General features: G+C 30.9%; 1 protein-coding gene across 1 annotated transcript; it reads left to right on the top strand.

The window, feature by feature from the left end:
- The first annotated feature begins 3,502 nt into the window (after positions 1 to 3,502).
- Positions 3,503 to 18,484, top strand: LOC133180087 (uncharacterized). The gene is made up of 6 exons (XM_061314673.1): positions 3,503 to 3,554; positions 10,918 to 10,944; positions 13,418 to 13,558; positions 16,724 to 16,823; positions 17,490 to 17,629; positions 18,033 to 18,484. Exons 1-6 carry the CDS (start codon positions 3,521 to 3,523, stop codon positions 18,083 to 18,085), a joined length of 495 nt encoding a protein of 164 aa, XP_061170657.1. The 5' UTR covers positions 3,503 to 3,520; the 3' UTR covers positions 18,086 to 18,484.
- The last annotated feature ends 996 nt before the right edge of the window (positions 18,485 to 19,480 follow it).

Genomic DNA, 19,480 nt, shown 5'->3' with positions numbered 1-19,480 from the left:
GTCATACAATTTAATTCTTAGTTGGTCTTTGTCGTCTATAATCACTAAAACATCCAAATATGAAACAGATGTGGCAGACTTTGTGGTGTCTTTTATTTCTAGTTCACTGGGATAAATCGAGTTGACATATGATCGAATGGGAAATAACTATTGATAATTGATAAAAGGTTGTCGATATATAAATGTTGAAGGCCACGTCAAGTGTTTTCTTTTTCTCAAGTTGAAGTTTTTGCATAAATTCTGCTTCATCGGAATATAAAAGCAGGCCGGCTAATAAAATAGCACAATTAGTGCCCATCGGATCCAAACAGTTTGTTGAAGACTAGGTCTCCGAAAACTACATAAATGTTTTCAATGAGGAACTCCAACATCCTTTTAATATCAACTTCAGAGTACTTGTGTGTAGAGTCAGTAAGATTATCGATATTTTATTTGCAGAAATGTGTGTGTAATCTACGAATTGACATAGATGATCTAGATATTAAAAAAGCGAATTAAAAGAGTACACAATAGAAAAAAGTTTCCAGGATATGTTGTCTATATGGAACAAAGCACAATAGAGTTCTTTACGTCATATGTGCGTACATAGTTATTTTATTCGATGCCTTTAATGGAAATTAACTGTGACTGCGGTAGCCAAACCATTACCACAATAGATTAAAAAAAAAAAACAGACTGAATCGAGAATTCTGATTATTTGAAACTTTTTTCCTTCCTAGTTCTTTTGGGCATGCTTGTGAAAAGGTAAAGCACAAAATTGTAGTTTCAGAATAAAAACTATCGTTGGAAAATTGTAAATCACTTCAATAAGGAGAATAATTTACAGCGTTCTAATACAATATAATAATCATATAATTCTTGTTTGTCGTGAACTTAATTAACAATAAATTTGCCTCGTCACTTTAAATTCACGTAAGTATCAATAGTTCGCAGACTAAGATTGCTTTATGTCAATTGATAAACATGAAACATCGTGTCGAAAATTATTTTTTTCATAAAAGGATATTTATCCAAATTTTACTACCAATTCACACCTGTAAATAGCGGACAGTTTGTTTAGTTTCGTGTGCAATAACCTTGGAAAGGTTCAAATTTTTGTTATTGGTTACCAAATAACGCAATATTAATAAAATGATAATTTTCATCGTAGTAAAATGCTAGTAAATCCATTGTCTATCAATAGTCATATACAGAGTAATGCCGTGAAATGGTCAAGTCTTACAGCTGTACCTGTGTACATGATATAATCCTCTTTAGGAATAAATTGTGGAACAAATTGAAAAAATAAAAGATAACAAATTTGGAGAGAAAAAACTTGACCACATTGAATTCATACATAGCTGACTATTAGATGAAATGTGAAGATAACGAACAGTAATCAAGCTCAAAAGTCCAAATATGGAGTAGAGAAAAAACACGGACCTCTAAAAACATCAGAGGTGGGGTCAGGTGTCATGGAGGAGGAGGCATAACCTGTCGACTGGTCACACTCGACGTGTGCTCCTTGTCATGATCGGACAAACGGAAAAATCCGTAGACAATTCAGTGTGAGAATAATAGCCTTACAATTTGTATTAAAAAAAAACTTAAGACAACATTCGACTTGATGATAGATTGTATTTGTTGACAAAGTTATTGTATCGACCATAGAATTTGCGAAATGTTGAATTTAAACGAGACTGTTGATATTCTTGTATCATCAACTTATTTTGCAATATCTTGCCTCGTTTAGAAATTGTTCGTACGTAGAGCATGCTCTTGTGCATTGAATCAACTTGGAGACATAAGCAGTCCCTACGCAGGTGACAGTGGTATATTGCTACATAAAAAAGGGAATTTGACGATAGAAAAAATGATCAAAGTTTTGTTATTAAGTTACCATTGACGCCTTTTTCTAGTAAAATATCCAAATATGGAACAGAAGTGTCAGACTCTGGGTTATCTTTTATTTCGAGTTCAAATGGATATGTCGAATCAACGTAGGAATGAAAATGAATTTTGTTAATTGATGAAACGTCGTCGATCTATCTAAATGTTGAATTGAAGGCCACAGCAAGAGACTTCTTTTCATATAGTAGAAGCGTACTCCTTTTCAAGGCATTGCTCAGCGTATTTCTATTGAAAGCCAATGAACTTACTTGATTGCGTGATTATTATTATTTAATTGCGATGGGAATTAGCATTTTATTAATTCTGCAATATAAAAGAACCGACTGCAAGTTTCTGGACCTTTATAAGGTTAAGAATCTCAACAACTGGCCGGCGAACTTTTGTAAAAGTCGTTTAATGCCAAAATAAATGATAAACTCGGCAATTCCATGATTGTCAATTAGTATATAACAGGTGCAGATCCAGGATTTTTTTTACGGGGGGGGGGGGTCCACCCAGTCAAAAAAATTTCCAACCCAAAAATCCAAAAATTCCTTGAAAATCAAAAACAAACAAACAAACAAACAAAACAAAAAACAAACAAAACAAAACCAAAAAAAAAAAAAAAACTAAATTCCATTTCCCAAACCTGAAAATCACTTATGTCGTGATGGTGATGCCCATGCTTTCTAGGGGGTCTAAAGTCATTTTTTATTTGCTTCAGTACATACTTTTAATACCTCTGCAAATTCCAGGGGGGTCCGGACCCCCACCCCACCCCCCTCTAGATCTGCGCATGTACCAATTAAAAAAAACAATAAGAAAATATCAATTATCGCTAAATTTTCACGTAAATTAATTTCTTGTTAAATATGGTTTCTCAGTATCTTATTGGAATTCTAATACATAATTATGTAGTTTGAATCTCAAAATGGATCTACTTCCCATATATACTTTCCTTGTCAATAAATATATTGAGTATCAAAATAAATGAAAAAAAACCTAACATTATTAATAAACATCACTTATATTTCGAAGTAAATCAAACTCGGAAGACGATTAAAAATTCGGAAAGCAAGTATATGGTAACAGAAGTCACACTGAATAAAAACTTCAACAATGGACAGAATAAAACAACAATAAATGATATCAAAGGAGATGTATTTGGTTAAGCTTTTTAGTTCATAGCATTATAGTTATAAATCCAGTAAGAGATTAAAATAAAGTTCTAAAAATATAGGTTTATGTCTAGTAGTTAAAGTTATTCCTTTTGCAGAGCTCAGAATCCTTCTTGAGGGATGAGGAAGGGTTTAAAGCGCTTTTACATGATAACAACTAAAATTTTTCTTACGTCTCAATTATTTATACGCAATTTTATGTAATTTGGTTGTTCCATGCTGTGTTTGTATATTAATGATAATATTAATTAATGAGAAGAAACATGCATGAATATATTGTCCATTTTCTGAAGAATAAAAATGGAAAATATTGGAGAAATGTCCTTGTTTACAAAAAATATTTTATGTATGTTTGTATTAATAAATTATCATACCTGTATGCATCACGTGGTTTTTGGCAGGTGAGAAGACCTATATATATATTGTGTGTGGCAATAAAGAAGCATCGGTGTAACGAATTAACAGACAGAAAAATGTTGTTAATATTGGTAATATCGGCCGCTGTAGGTAAGATATTTTTGATAAACCTATTTAAAACAGGAATTTTCTTTATTGGTATTTCTTATTAATTTTGTATTTTAATTCTTTGACTTGTCTCCCTACTTCTGATTAATTAATAATTATAGGTGACATTAGGAGTACCGTCTCTCTCTCTCTCTCTCTCTCTCTCTCTCTCTCTCTCCATGTAGTTTGATGTTTATATCATTTGTTCTACATACACCCTTTCCCAAGTTTGATAAAAGTAAAAATGAACAATTTTCCAAAAAGCTCAGATAAACTTAAATGAAGTCTCAATATTTGAATGTTGCAGAATACAACAAATTTTGTCATTGTCATCAAAATAAATAGAATCTTATAAGACTGGTTACCATACAGATATGAGAGATGTCATTAAGAATAATGATGGAAAACGCCTTAATTATTTTCTTGAAATACTTTTTAAATGACATTAAGTAACATGTGTATTTCAACACTGCAAGAAGTACGTTGTCACGCATTCTTTAAAAACCATACAAAGATGATCATGCAGCGTGCTCTCCCATTAGAATCTCTTTAGCTTAGAAATATAAAAAGGACGACACTTCTAAATCTAGAAAACAAGGAAAAAACAAGATGAAAAAAATTCTTTTTTCACCTTAAACGTATAACAAGAAGAGATTCAGTGATGTGTAGTGTAATTGACAATGTATCTGTGTAGTACCATAAATAAGTTTTGAGAAATTCTATGTCATAAAAAATTCATTAAAACTATTTGACATGGCAGATAGGTAATAATGTTCCAAAATAACGTAGAGAAATTATGCATATTACTTTATGTATTTCCCTGTAATAACCAGTGATTATGAGCTTCATAAAAATAGTCTGACACACCTAGATATATGATATCAACAAAACAGAAAAATACTTGACCTTGTCCTTAGAAAATTGACCGATTCAGAATCATTTATTAGTAGCTTTAATTATGATTAGATAATTAAGCTATGATAATTTATGAGCATTAGCAGGTGCGCGGTGCATATGGTTAAATTAAGAGTGGCTGTCCTATCTACGTAATCATATCCACTCACGAAGAAAATTGACAAATCATTAATTATTGTCTGATAAGTTTTATTTCTTTGATCTGTTATTCTGAACTTTTCACAGATTCGTGGTTTGTTTTATCTATTTATCTAGTTGACACCTGTAGGGGATATAAAAGCACCCTTTAAACATCATTATGAATGTAGTCTTAATTTGTTAAATAGCTTCATTACTTTATTGTTATGAAAGAGAGTTAAAGGTGATGAAGGGAACTTAATTTTTTTCTTTATTGAATAAGAACGATGAATTTTTTAATCTGCAAATTTCATTTTTTTTTTATTGAATAGTAAAGATGATGTTTAATTGCATGTACTGGTATTCAGGTTCGAAATAACTAGACATTTCAAACAACAATTCATTTTAACAAGGGATTTTGTTTCTGCACGTCTGTAGTTACTGTTACTTATTTTTAGAACACACATGTAATACTGTATACAGTATTGTTATAATGAGTACAATGAAGACTTATAAGCTATCTGGTAAACCACAAAGATGATATTTGGTTAAGACCTAAGTATCACAAATAAAAGGTTATAGTATTGTGGTGAGGACACCGAATAGCTTAATCATATCAGAATGATTGCGCCATAATGACATGTGGACAGTTACGAGGGGAAGATAACAGTGGAAACAGACACGGTCAACCCGTGGCCTGTCTAGAGGAAGGAAGCTAGTTCTATTTCCTCTTAAGGAAGCTCTGAACAGTCAGTTTTTAGGCAGAAATCTAGTTCTTTTTCCTCTTAAAGAATCCTTGAACAGTCAGTTTTTAGACAGAAAGCTAGTTCTATTTCCTCTTAAGGAGGCTCTGAACAGTCAGTTTTTAGGCAGAGAGCTAGTTCTTTTTCCTCTTAAAGAAGCCCCGAATACTCAGTCTATAGGAAGTAAGCTATAGTTCTATTTCCTCTTAAAGAAGCCCCGAACAATCAGTTTTAGGTAGGAAGCTAGTTCTTTTTCCTCTTAAAGAAGCCCCGAACACTCAGTCTATAGGAAGTAAGCTATAGTTCTATTTCCTCTTAAAGAAGCTTAGCACAGTCTGTCCATAGGAAGGAAGCTAGTTCTTTTTCCTCTTAAAGAAGCCCCGAACAATCAGTTTTTAGGTAGGAAGCTAGATCTTTTTCCTCTTAAAGAAGCCCCGAACACTCAGTCTATAGGAAGGATATATAGTTCTATTTCCTCTTAAAGAAGCTTTGCACAGTCTGTCCATAGAAGGAAGCTAGTTCTTTTTCCTCTTAAGGAAGGTCTGAACAGATTTATTTAATCTTAAAGAAGCTCTTAATACTGCGCATGGAAGAATTCTAATCCCAAGGCAGTTTTAGACAGAGTCATCTTGCCTTATAAATGAAAATCTACAATGAATAACAAAATTTTAATAGATTTAAGTATTTTTACAATTATAATTTATAATGAAAAATGTAATATATTTCAGTTCAAGATGAATTTTATTTAATGCAATATTTGCATTTTTAAACATTTGTAAATATTTGTATTTTAAACAACAGCTTTTTCTGATCACAAATACTCCATTGTCTCTGAATATTTTTCTTGAGGAAATACGGCAGATACCCAATTTTTTTCTTAACTACATTCATGTATAGGATCGGTCTTTCTCCAAATATAGTTAACAAAATCATATTTAGTACAAGGAAGTACTTTAAATTTCACAGCCTATTATTATTTTCTCCTTCATTTCTTCCGTTTTTGCCATGTTGAATCGTACTTCATTTTAATTCCCCCATGTCAAAAGTTAGGGACTTTAACATGCTAATTACAAGACAGAAGTTTAACTTTATTACTGAATAAAGCAAAGGCCCCTCGGAAATAGATAATGTGCTTCGAATACGGAAACAGAAGTCAGAGGGCGAGAGGGTTTTACAATAAGGGAATTAAAACAAAGTACACGGAAGCGCTAATCACAAATAATGGTTTCAACATTTTCTATTGCAAATAGGTATTGAATGAGAAGTATGCATATTTCTAGTATTTGACCTGTGTTTTATGAAAGTAGGACTGGTTTCAACATTTTCTATTGCATAAAGAGAATGAATAGGTATTGGATGAGATCTATAGTATTTAATCTGTGTTTATGAAATCAGAAGCATTAAATATAAAAGAGAAATGGGAAAGCAAAGATTAATTTTAATACTCACAGTAAATCAATAAAATGCATGTACATGTATTTTGATTTGAACATATTTTGTTGTATAATACATACAAAAGGATTGGATACAAGTTCTCAAATGTACATGTATAATACAATCTCCATGGATTTTTTGTACAACAATTAAACAAAAACAATAAAAGAAATATTTGTAAAAAAAAAAATCCTTTTAAAATCTACATATATATAAAAATAATTATATAATCTTCTATTGGGAATCTTTCCTTTAAAAAAAGTATCAAATTTGCTAACATTTATATCTGATTTAAGCGCCTATTTTATGAAATATGACGCCATTTGACAGTTAGTTAATTAATCAGAAACACTGTTTACATCGAACCGCAGATTCTTCTACGTGGGCACGAACCGAAAAAAAATCGAATGTGTACAATGCACACTTGTATTATTATTACACGAGGAAACTATCACAGAGCGTGGTAATCCCCTTTGGATTAAGAGATTATATTAATGATTATCATAAAACTGCTATTAATGCGACGTTGACATTCATTGAAAAACGTCAATGATAAAAAATACGATATTTAATGATCGTATTATGATGTCATCAAGCAAATTCTGTCCAAATTAAGGCGAATGTTGCCCCTATATCAAAACTATATGTACAATGTTATAAATACAAGAATCAATTGACACCGTATGATTCACGGTGACTGTAAAGAAAACTGTAGAAGGCTGAGAAATTTAAAGATAAAAATTCGAATAGCTTTATATGTTGATATGTTGATGTTTTGTTTAAGTAAACTAAGAATGAAATAAAAATTTAAATTAATATGAAATTTCCATGATCGAGGAGATTCTGTTGTTCGTGCATAAAATACGATAAAATGACTTAACATGACCATGAACCTTAATAAAGGCGATATAATATATATAATATGATAAAATGACTTAACATGACCATGAACCTTAATAAAGGCGATATAATATATATAATATGATAAAATGACTTAACATGACCATAAACCTTAATAAAGGCGATATAATATATATAATATGACAAAATGACTTAACATGACCCTAAACCTTAATAAAGGCGATATAATATATATATCATGATAAAATGACTTAACATGACCATAAACCTTAATAAAGGCGATATAATATATATAATATGACAAAATGACTTAACATGACCCTAAACCTTAATAAAGGCGATATAATATATATAATATGACAAAATGACTTAACATGACCATAAACCTTAATAAAGGCGATATAATATATATAATATGACAAAATGACTTAACATGACCCTAAACCTTAATAAAGGCGATATAATATTAGGGCATTTATTTTGTTCATTTACAATTTTAATATAAATTATCAAATTTAGAAAGTACATATACCAATATTTGATAAAAAGTAGTTGAGTGGGTCAAGGAAAAATATGAATCGAGATAAACTTCCAGGTTAAAATATTTGAATAAAAAGAAGTAGGTACTTCCAACTAATTTCAGTGTGGTAGTCTAGGCACTGGAAATCAACTGCATCAGAGCATGAAAAAAAGTAGGCGTTAAATACTTGAAGGTCCCAGAAACGCACTGCATATTTTCTGAATGTCACATCAACTTAATATTGCAAGTATATTTCCTTTACCTTCAGCCTAATTGTTATTCTAGCAATGACTTTTTTTACTTCATTCTGTCATATATTAATATACGAGATTTATTTCGTTGTGTTTAACCTGCTTGTGCTCTTCTGAACTTTTACTTATTTCCAGAGTAATGATTGCTCTGTTCTTGGTAATTTGTTTGACGGGCATGATTAAGGTAAAAGAAGGAACACTGAATGTCGTCACGATGAAGTGATGTGCAATAGTATTACAAAATGAAAATTTCTATTGAATATTGTATTTTATAGATAAATGTCTAACCGATTTTGTAAAATTACTAAAACACTTTACAAAATCTACAAACAAAAGCATAAAAAGACCGATTAAAACTAAAAAAAAAAAAACCCATAGGTTACATGTTTATAGTATATTATACGATAAAAAAAATTACTTACCAACTATTATTTGATATTTTTGTTTTTCTTTGTTAAACGTCTCTTCGAGAATTTTTCATCTTTATCGAGACTCCACCACTTGGCGGTGGAGGGCTGCGAATTTAGACCTATACTTGGCACTTATGGCCATTGAGCAGTAAGGGATCTTTTTCGTTCTAGCACCTTCAGCGACCTCGGTTTATAAAGTCTCATCCGAAGGACCTGTCTGCACATTGCCAAGTGGATTCAAACCCGCAACGTAAAGATCAACTCCTTACACCGCGACTCTGGAGTAAACGCTCTAACCACTTCGCCACGCGGGCCTTTTTTTTCAAATAACTATAAATTTCTAGACGATAAAAGCCAAATGTTAAAGATATTATATAAATATAAATGCACTGCTTATATTTGACTGAATACGTGAGTCAATCACAACTTATATATTTTGACTGAATACATGTCATTTTATTGATCTGCATATGTCACTGAGAAAAGAACAAGAGTTTTATAAGGAAATACCTCTTCAATGAATTTTCCATAATGACATTGTAATTGCATGTCAAAGATGTCTGTCTAGAGACTTAAAAACAATTTCTACATATCTGACGTGAGGGGAAATATTCTCTGCATTTTTGTACTTGTCACTTTCATTGGGCCAATTGTTATGTCTTCATTTGATACCTCTGTTTCCAGTTGTCACTTTGATGCATTAACATTAAAAATAGGGCAGATTTTTTTGGTAATTATCATCTCTAAAAAAGTATCCATCGATAGGGGATTCCAATAACATTTTTATTATTCTTCCTGTTAAACATTGCCTAATGCATTGAAATACTAAAAGTAACAGAAAGCAAAAGTCAGTCTTATAGTCATGCAAAAACAATGATTTTTACGCGTAGTGACATGTATACAAACACATATACATACATACATACATACATACATACATACATATATATATATATATATATATATATATATATATATATATATATATATATATATATATATATATATATATATATATATATATATATATATATATATATATATATATATATATATATATATATGTATGTATGTATGTATGTATGTATGTAACAAACTTCCAGTAGAAGAATGAAACATTTGTAATTTTTATGTGTTTTATAAGTAAGTAAATAAGTAAATATTTTATTATAGTGACATGTGTATGGGTTTTCAAACAACAAATAGATACAATATAAAAATATATACATTACACCCGGCCCATTGGACCTATATGTCACTTTAATATATGTACAATATTTCCATTTTCAATAAAGATAGCGCACATGACATTTATTTGATTGGTATAAATATTTTTGTCTTATTGAAAAGCATAAATTTAAAAATTTGGCAGTTTGTCTTTGATGAGTTTTCATTAAAGTGTTTAATTTTTCAACTGGATCTACATTTCTATTTAAATTAACATTATGAAAAAAAGTTTCTCTGAAATTTTCAAGGATTTTACAATGAAATAAAGAAATGTTTTTCATCTCTTATTTCATTGTAAAATCTATGAAAATGTCAGAGATAATTACAGTTGCCTGTTAAACAACACGTCCTACATAGTTTACTTGCTATTTATTGATTATGCTCACTCTCATATTGTTATATTTTATAATATTGTATATATGTTTAGTATTACTATATGTAATCTGATGTGCCGTATGAGGCCAAAAAATAAAGATCTTGAACACCTCCATATGTTCATATGGGATGTGTCAAAACACAACTTAATTGTTAGATTTTTTAAACCGCTTAAGAAAACAGATATTTTTTTAACGTTGTTATTGCTTCATGATAGCAATTTTAACCCGTTACATAAAAATACACACAAGAGAAGATTGCTTTTTCGATAAATATACAATGCACGTTCAAAACATTACAGATGCCCACAGCTTGTTCCAAAATGATCAATGGAATCATTATTACAAATCAATTTTATGTGTAAACGTTTTGATAAATTCACAAACCATTCCCTCTTTCAATCTTTTAATCAAAGAACATTTTTAAACTTGTGATTAGTTGTTAGAATGTTAAAACTAATCTATATAGTTATGTTACTTTTTATATCAATGTTGTTTTTCGTTGTATTTTCAGTTCTTATGGTAGAAGGACAAGGGAATTGTAAGTATAAACTACTTGTATAACAATGTGAAGCCCTTATTAAAGCGCACATTTGTTTCAATATTAAAGTTTCTATCACAAAACTATGCATTAGAAGGTGCGTGGCTAGTAGTCCAGTTATACTGTACAATAATAATTAAACTGATCAATTTTATGTTTTCAATATTAATTAGAACTTGAGCATCCGACCCCATTCCACTTTGATTTTTTTTTACTTGGACAAAGCATTACTGATTACTGCAATCTTAACATAATAAAATAGAATCTTCAATTTTAGCTTAATAAATGAATTCCCTATATCTGTAAATTTATACCGTAATAAATAAAGCTAATTCGTAGTACGCACAATTTTGACATAACTATCTCTCCATCAAAAAAATTCAATATCAAAACAAATGTTTTTTTTTACAACTAAAGCATGGAAAAGTGACATATTATGATAGATCGCAATATTCGTCCAAATTTGATCACTTTACACAGATAAATTCTGTACAGAATGCATCTGTATATACAAGTGGGTCAATATATTTTCTTTTGATGAAATATTTTGCAGCATACTTTTTAAATTATCCAGTCGTCATTTAATTGTTATTAAGAGTTTTAAAATGTTTAAACTCTCTTTGAGTGTTCAAGTTCTTTTTCTAAATTTTTATGTCAGGACTGAGGTTAATAAATCTCATTAGTGATTCAATGAAAGTCAAGATATAACTGTTACAATATTTCTGATTTGTTTCAACATATTATCATATCAAAACTTATTTGTATTCAACACAGTGGTATCTTATGTCACGCTGCATTGTGTTATACCGAAAAATGTATAAAGTTATTTTCTGAAAATTGATGGAGATTCAATACTTCTTTCTTTTTCTTCAAGGAAACTTAAAATATTGGTTGGCAAGTAAAACAAACGCACAAAGAGTAATATTAATAGAAAAAATATTAGACAACCTGAATTTTTGTTAAAGACAAATTTAGATTATATCCTTTTCCTTTCCACTTCAAAGAATGCACCTCATGACACTCTCCAACTCTCATTGTAATTGACAACAGTTTGATGAGTTAATTATTATTTAATTATCTTCAAATATCTTACACTATAAATGTCAGAAAATACGAAACCGTGTTTAAATCACTGTCAAATTATATGCACTGTACAAAAAGCATGCCTAGAAATGCTTTTTTACTTGTGTCAAAAAAAAAAATGGTATCTATCTCCTGTTATGGATTACTTAGTGCCATTCTTTTTTCTACAGGAATTAACTTTTGATGTTGAAATACAAACTATCAAATGATATAAATGCACATTTAAGAATATATAGATAATCAATGGTATTGATTATGTACTGTACATATTGTTACCTGAAAATTATTCTCCTGAATCGAACTGATTCCTATTCCGTGAACTACAATTTGTACACATCTCAGAAAAAAAACTCATTAACCTCACATAACTTTTTTAAACAAATTAACCTCACATTTTTACACTTATAAGGGAATAATGAAGACTAAAGTTTTCATTTTTATTGTAAAAAGCTGTAAAATTGCAGATCTATTCATCTTGGCATGCTGTGAAAGTTCATACGAAACTGTTTCCGTGTTGTTTTCTTCTTTCAACACCGTTTTGTGAATCTCAACCATTAGTTCCAAATATCGGTCCATTTTCTTTTTGCATTTATCAATGCAATGACAACTTCTGGCGGGAATAATTTCAGACTCTTCTTATTAATTCAAAATAAACTTAAAAAGTAACTTTCGGAAAAAAGTAGAACATTTTTTACTGAATCAAATTTAAATCTCATTTACTGAATAAAAGTTCAAATCAGAGATAGATTAAGTCTAACCTTTTTTCATCCTGTATTCTGGCAGCATCTTCTTGTTTTTCCCGAAATAGATCGGTATATATTCTTAGTCTTGATTACTCAGTACTTCTGGTGTATTTTTCGAGCAATACTTTATTGATAGTGTTTTAGGAGGTTATATTTGAAGATCATATATATATATATATATAAAGCACCCATGCCATCAAGAAGCAAAATATTCATGACATTATATAAATTTGCCTTCAATTTGAAACCCAACAAGAAAAAGGTATACACTTTATGAAGTATTTCAACTTTATCTGTAAAACATGGACAAAATGTAAGAACTCGAGAAAAAGGATCAAAAACTTTATTAAATGTATAATTACGAGTTCCCTTAAAATGAAAATGTGAGGTGCATTTGTTCAAGAATGCCTGTGAGGTTCAAGATTGTTTTTGAGATGTATATACATGTAGTGATTTGAAATAACAGCGTAACACAATGTAAATTTCATAGATGTTTTTCATTAAAAAGATCCCTTGTATTGTTGGCTTACATCCATACTTCATGTCGATCCGTCACACGGGTGCAATACAAAATGAACACAGACATCCATGCAAGAATTCAGTTTTTCTATAGAAGGCTTAACAGATTTAAAATTATATTTTTACAGCCACACAAAACAGAGGAATAACTAACAGTGTAGCGAATCAAAGTACTCAACCGATCATTAACAACGCAGAAGCAATCAAATTAGCGGAAACGCTTGCAGATACCGCCAATCAGCTTCTTTCAATTTTAAAACGAGGCAGTGGTAAGCATTGCTATGACAATGTACTATATATGACAGACGTTTACATGTTTATAACAGCGTATGCTTCAACATATAATGCAATGAAGCTTGAAATGAACTTATGTGCTTTTACATGTTGCTTTGTTAATTACTAATTTTTTAACATGTACTTGTTAATTGTGCTTCAGTTATGCTTTGTTTTGCTTAAATTTATAGTGTTCAATTTTATATTACATCTCAATGTTTCAGCAGGGAGTGTTATTCCTACTGAGAAGGACACATTTTTCGGAGGTATATCATGATTACATCAGTAAAAAAAAATCATTGCACTTACAATTCATGATAAGGTTTTTTTCACATTGCTTTGACAGAGTATGAATATATGCTCCATTATCCTCATAATTTACAAAATATTTATTCACCAAGACTGCTTTTGAATTTGAAATGAGAGATTTCAATTTGCTTCACAATTATACCACAATCTTGCCATCTCATTCTCTCCCCCCCCCCCCCCCTTCATGAACAACTAGACGAAATAGCACACTTTATTTCCACTTTATACAGCACACTTTTATTTCCACTTTATACAGCACACTCTATTTTCACCATTAGGTTTTTCTACAATTCCTCCTTTTTCCACCACTGATGCCTTTTCACAATTCCTCAGTGCAACGGAAGGTTAGAGTAGAGTATATTTTTATCAATATGCCTCATAAAATCCCTATTATTAGTGGTTCCCTTGAAGGAAATAAACACCCTTACCATTAGAAGTTCCCTTGGAAATCCAATATTAATTTACTATTCCAATAACGTTGATGTGCCATCATTTTAATCATTGTTTTTGCATCATTTCTTTTTTGCATTGTAGTTCTCTAACTGTGACTAGTTTTAAAACACTTTTAACTCCTTGATAGAGTAGAAGTCAGTACAAAAATAAGGAGAGGAAAACGCTTGTTGTGGCCTTCAACTCGACGTTTAGATAAGCTACTTTCATTCATATGTCGACTCAATATACTAGTATCCCAATGAACTTGAAATGAAAGACACCACAGAGTATACCACATTTGTCTCATATATTTGGACGTTTTAGTGACTATAGAGATTATGTCAGCTTACAAATTAACAGTATGCCAAATAGATGACTTCAGATTTACATCGTCGACTTTCCTTATTTATGTAGTAATATTCCTATGTCACCTGCAGATGATGTTTTGTCTCCTAGCTTATTTGATGAGCAATAGCATTTTCTCAGAACGACCAATCTTTTCAAACCGAGGCAGGCTACATAGAAATAAGCTGATGTTACAGGAAGTTCAACAATCTCGTTTTACGTCAGCATTTCAAACTTCTGTAATCACTTTATGACTTTGTTTACAAATTGCATGGTTGACACGTTTTAAACAAATTGTTATGCCTTACTTCGACAACACATTACTCCGTCTGCTGGTAGACAGGGGATCGATCCGGATGCTTACTCCTAGGTGTCTGCATGATTCCACCTCTGGAGTTTTCAGGGGTCCATGTTTTAATTTCTAGTTATAGAATCGTATTGTTTCTTAACATTAATGAGATCGACCACTGTCCGTTATTTTTACCTGTTTTAATTTTTAGCTAAAAAGGTGCGAACTGTTATATTTTGTAATACCTTAAATTAGGTAATGTCAGGTTCCTATAAAAAAAAATAGATTGTTGGGTCTTTTTTTTTTTTAATGAAATAAAAAAAAATAGAAAGGTATTTTCCTCTGTGCTTTTTATCAAGTATTTTATTAATAACTAATACAATGTAGTCAATTAAAAAATCTCTCTCTCTCTCTCTGCTTCGAGTGTTTTTAGTACACCATTTCTCAAATGATTACTTCTTCATACTGCATGTCTGTTACTGTTTATTTCACAATAAGGTTTGACTGATTCGTTGTCAGAGAAAGTTTGTTTGCAATGCGTTTCCAGTTTGGACACTTTGTACATTTCACTCAGCAGTGGTATAATTGTGTTCTTGTGTCCTTATAATTTAGTGATACTTTCAGAATTCAACGAAGTTCTCTGATAATGTTATCATTTTAGATAAAATAAATGTTATATAATGACAAAGTCTTATGTTTGATTGTTTTTATCAAAAATATATTAAGCGCGTTGTTTCCTATAGATAGGTTATAGAATTTTCTTTTAATTTTCATTTTGCCTCTAAATATTCCAGAATTGTATATTCGCCACATAGTTGTGGTAATGTAATAATACATATGTGACATTATCTTGGTGTATGTCTCTAAGTTATATATTTTAATGACATATGAATTCTGCCATTAATCAATGTTTGCAGTAATAATTATGGTTTGTAACTTTACACACAGTACATTAATGGCTGTGATCCATCATTAATATATGATATATATTAATAACTGTAATCCCTCACTTAGAATAACTTGCTAGTTCTGTTGTCTTAGATGCAGTGTTGTAAAAGTAGAGATGACTAATAAAGTAGACTTTGTCCCTTATTTTACGTACGTAGTTTTAGTTATTTGTTATGTACAGTTGAAATTCGTTATCTCGAACATCAAAAGCTTAGCTGTTTTTACCCAAGTTATTTCGATTCATCAGATATCTCGATGTTAATCTTGTTCCCGTTGAGTTCGATATAACTAGTTTCGACTGTATTCCTTTAGTTTTCTTTGTACATGTTTTCTTTTCTTCTTCTTCAAATTTTCTTTTACTGTGAAATCACTCTTTTTCGTGAGGTGGTTTTTGTGGAATGGGGAAACCCATGAATTCATGTCCACAAAATGTTTAGAATTACAGGATACGGCATCATATTTGTCTACAAACGATGAAAGCAATATCCTGTGAAACAATAATTTTACTAGAAACCACAAAAATATGACGCCACAAAAATAAGTGATTTTGCAGTATTATTAAAAAGTTTAAATAAAATCATGTTTGGATTATATTTATGATAAATGGAAATTTTATATTTTTATATTGTCATTTGTATAATTTTATAAAAGAATAAAACCAACTAATGTGTTCAGAATGACATATTCATAATCGATCTAATAAATATGTGAAAACCCATAAAAATGCCATTTGGGTAAGAAGGTGTTTATTATATAAAATTGTTTATATACAGGATATAATTGATTTAAATATAAATACTTACAAGACAAGGACATGATTAAGTATATATCCCTCTAGCCCCAGCCGTTCTGTGTCCCAGTGGTAAAGTCCAGGCCCAGTGTAACCCAGATCCGTGTGCAGTGTGGGACTGTTCCAATATTGCTGGTATCCAATGCGAGTAAGTGGCACTATAAAAATGCTTATGTAAAAGTATTCCTTATATTAAATAAAGCGTATGAACACATTGAAATATATAACATGTATTTTGATTATCTTATCTTTAATTAAAGTGAAAAAAAATTATTTGAAAACTTTATCCCAATGCCAAATGTTTGCTATGATGTTTTTTATGCTTATTTATCACACGTTTACTCCGTTATACAGTGGATATAGATCATAGGATATCGTTAACATATCCATTTTGTGACGTCACGATGGTTTTTGCATGAAATTGATCAAGTCATATATTGTGGATTAACATATATAAAACAGTGTAAATTATGAAATAGCTATGTGTAAAACGTGTGATAAAAAGAATTTCGTATTGTTTATAGTAAGATATGATTTTTTATCCAGTTCGTTGTTGGTTTGGGAATAAAAACACACAACGAGTTGGATAAATAGTCATATCCAACCACAAACCATGGGAGATCCTATAATTATCCAAGCAATCTTTTTAATAATGCTATGGTGGCTAAATTAAGCTCAACACAGAGAAAAGAAGCAAGGTATCTTCTTGTTCTTTGCAGATGTCAACAGTATGCTAGTATATGTGCAAATGTAATCAATTAAATAATTTATACATTGTAGAATATTTAACTCACATTTGTTGTCTTTCCCATAGGCGCTCGTGCGACTCATGTGATCCTGTTTTTAAAACACGAGGACGTGACGTCACATCAATTTGTGAAATGCGGCGAATACCTCAACCTCTTCACCTAATGACGGCCCCTGTTTCTCCTTTCGATACTTTTGCGTCTGAAGGTAAAAATTACAATATTTGATACATTTTTTCAAGAATTTTTTTAAAATTGTTTCATAAATGGTACTTTTTTAAAATTTGATATAATTTCTTCATATCTTTAGGTAGGAAGACTATATTTCAATATATTTTTAACAGTTGCATCTGGGTAGAATTTATCCTATGAATCAATTTTCATTTAAGGTTCAATGACCCTCTGATAAGAGAAATAACTCTCAGTTGAATAAATGATTTTAATTCTATCAACGTTTGCTCTGTAAGGTTTGAAATTGTGTGCAAATCACTGATAAATTAGATTTCTTTTGAAAAAAATTTTTCGTTAAAGTAAAATTTTATACCGGTATGATTGAACAAAAGGTCGATGTACCTTAGTGTATTATTTTAACTTGTTTATTTTGGTTAAAGGTCTTCACCCACTAGAGCGACTCCTAATTAGAGGAACCTTCCCAACCAAGTAACCTTCCTTGTGACGTTAACAAACTTTCTCCTACTCAACAACATAGTCTTTCGAACTCCCAATGGTGTCTTTAGTGTATATATCTGTTTATTTTAGATAACATGCAATATACCAATGTATGTGACAAAGTCTCTCTGAGGTGCCAAAATCCTGCATGTTGTTCTTCCTTAACTGTGTTATAAACATAATGTATTGGTGTGCGCATTGACTTGATATTTTGCAGTAATATCACGTTGTGGCATCTTTAGAAATAAAAGTGACTGCTATTTTTATTTTGATAATTTAACGCTCAAAATTGAAAAAAGAATACTATTTCGCTGGGAAAAAAAATAAAGCTTTCTTGTATTTGTTATTGTACGCTTTGAATTTTTCTTGAAATAAAGAATGTATTTGTAAGGAAGTAAGTAGTTGATATTGTCCTACTTTCCCGCGCAGGCATGCGTGCTACTTCTTGATGCACAGTGATCATGAGATGGGAGATGAATGATATATTTTGTAAATGAATATCATTTCCCTGTAGCTCATCCTACATTCCTGATATTGTCGCCATTAAACAAAATTGATTGATTGATTTTAGCAACCAGAAGCAATATTTGTCGGTTAGTTGTAGTAACCAAAAACAATATTGATTGGTTGGTTGTAGTAACCAAAAGCAATATTGATTGGTTGGTTGTAGTGACCAAAAGCAATATTGATTGGTTGATTGTAGAAGCCAGAAGCAATATTGATTGGTTAATTTTAGTTGCTAGTGTCCTTCCTCTTTTCCCTGTAGTGTGCACCATGCATGACCTTCTATTCCATGTCACGGAGCAATATATATCAATTAATTGTAGTAATCAGCGCCCTTGATCTTGATTTTCTACCTGGTGACTTCTTGGACAAACTTAGAGATCGCCAAGCGCAATCCCCACAGGTTATAAATGAAGACAACTTCACTGGTCAAACAAAGAGGAACAGACGTCCCAGAAAGAAAAAGCCCCAAAAGAAGAGAAACAAGAATAAGATTTCTAAAGAAATGAGCAAAATCATTAAGACAACCACCACGACACCAGAGCCAATGGTGATACGAAAACCAGATATTAAGAAACAACCACAAGATATTAATTCTAAAGACAAAAATGTCACACGGACAATATTGCTGCCAACAAGAGAAAAGATTGCGAAATTACCAAATATTCAGTCACGTGTTATTTCGTCATCAATTTTGGACCAGATTCCGTTGTCTGTCCTGACTCAGATACTACCTGGTGTTCAAGGTTTACTAGAGTCCAATAACAACATTTATGACCAGAAACCTGTGTCAGAGCCCTTTAAGAGCAGGCGACACACAGCGGTCACTCTCCATCAGCCGATGTTGTCAAATGTAGTAGTTAACTATAAAGACAGACAGGCCAAA

This window comes from Saccostrea echinata, unplaced genomic scaffold, assembly GCF_033153115.1.
Source record: "Saccostrea echinata isolate AGI-Se365-2 ecotype Australia unplaced genomic scaffold, CSIRO_AGI_Sech_v1 ptg000005l, whole genome shotgun sequence".
Classification (NCBI taxonomy): Eukaryota; Metazoa; Mollusca; class Bivalvia; order Ostreida; family Ostreidae; genus Saccostrea; species Saccostrea echinata.
The sequence above is the reverse complement of the archived record's forward strand: the minus strand, read 5'-3'. Positions and strand labels throughout refer to the sequence as shown.

Bases quoted from the DNA above. Each gene is read 5' to 3' on its own strand.
- LOC133180087 (XM_061314673.1), top strand. From the start codon at position 3,521: ATGTTGTTAATATTGGTAATATCGGCCGCTGTAG. The intron at 13,559-16,723 runs GTAAGCATTGCT...ATATCCCTCTAG, and splicing joins AATTTTAAAACGAGGCAGTG to CCCCAGCCGTTCTGTGTCCC. The intron at 16,824-17,489 runs GTAAGTGGCACT...TCTTTCCCATAG, and splicing joins ATTGCTGGTATCCAATGCGA to GCGCTCGTGCGACTCATGTG.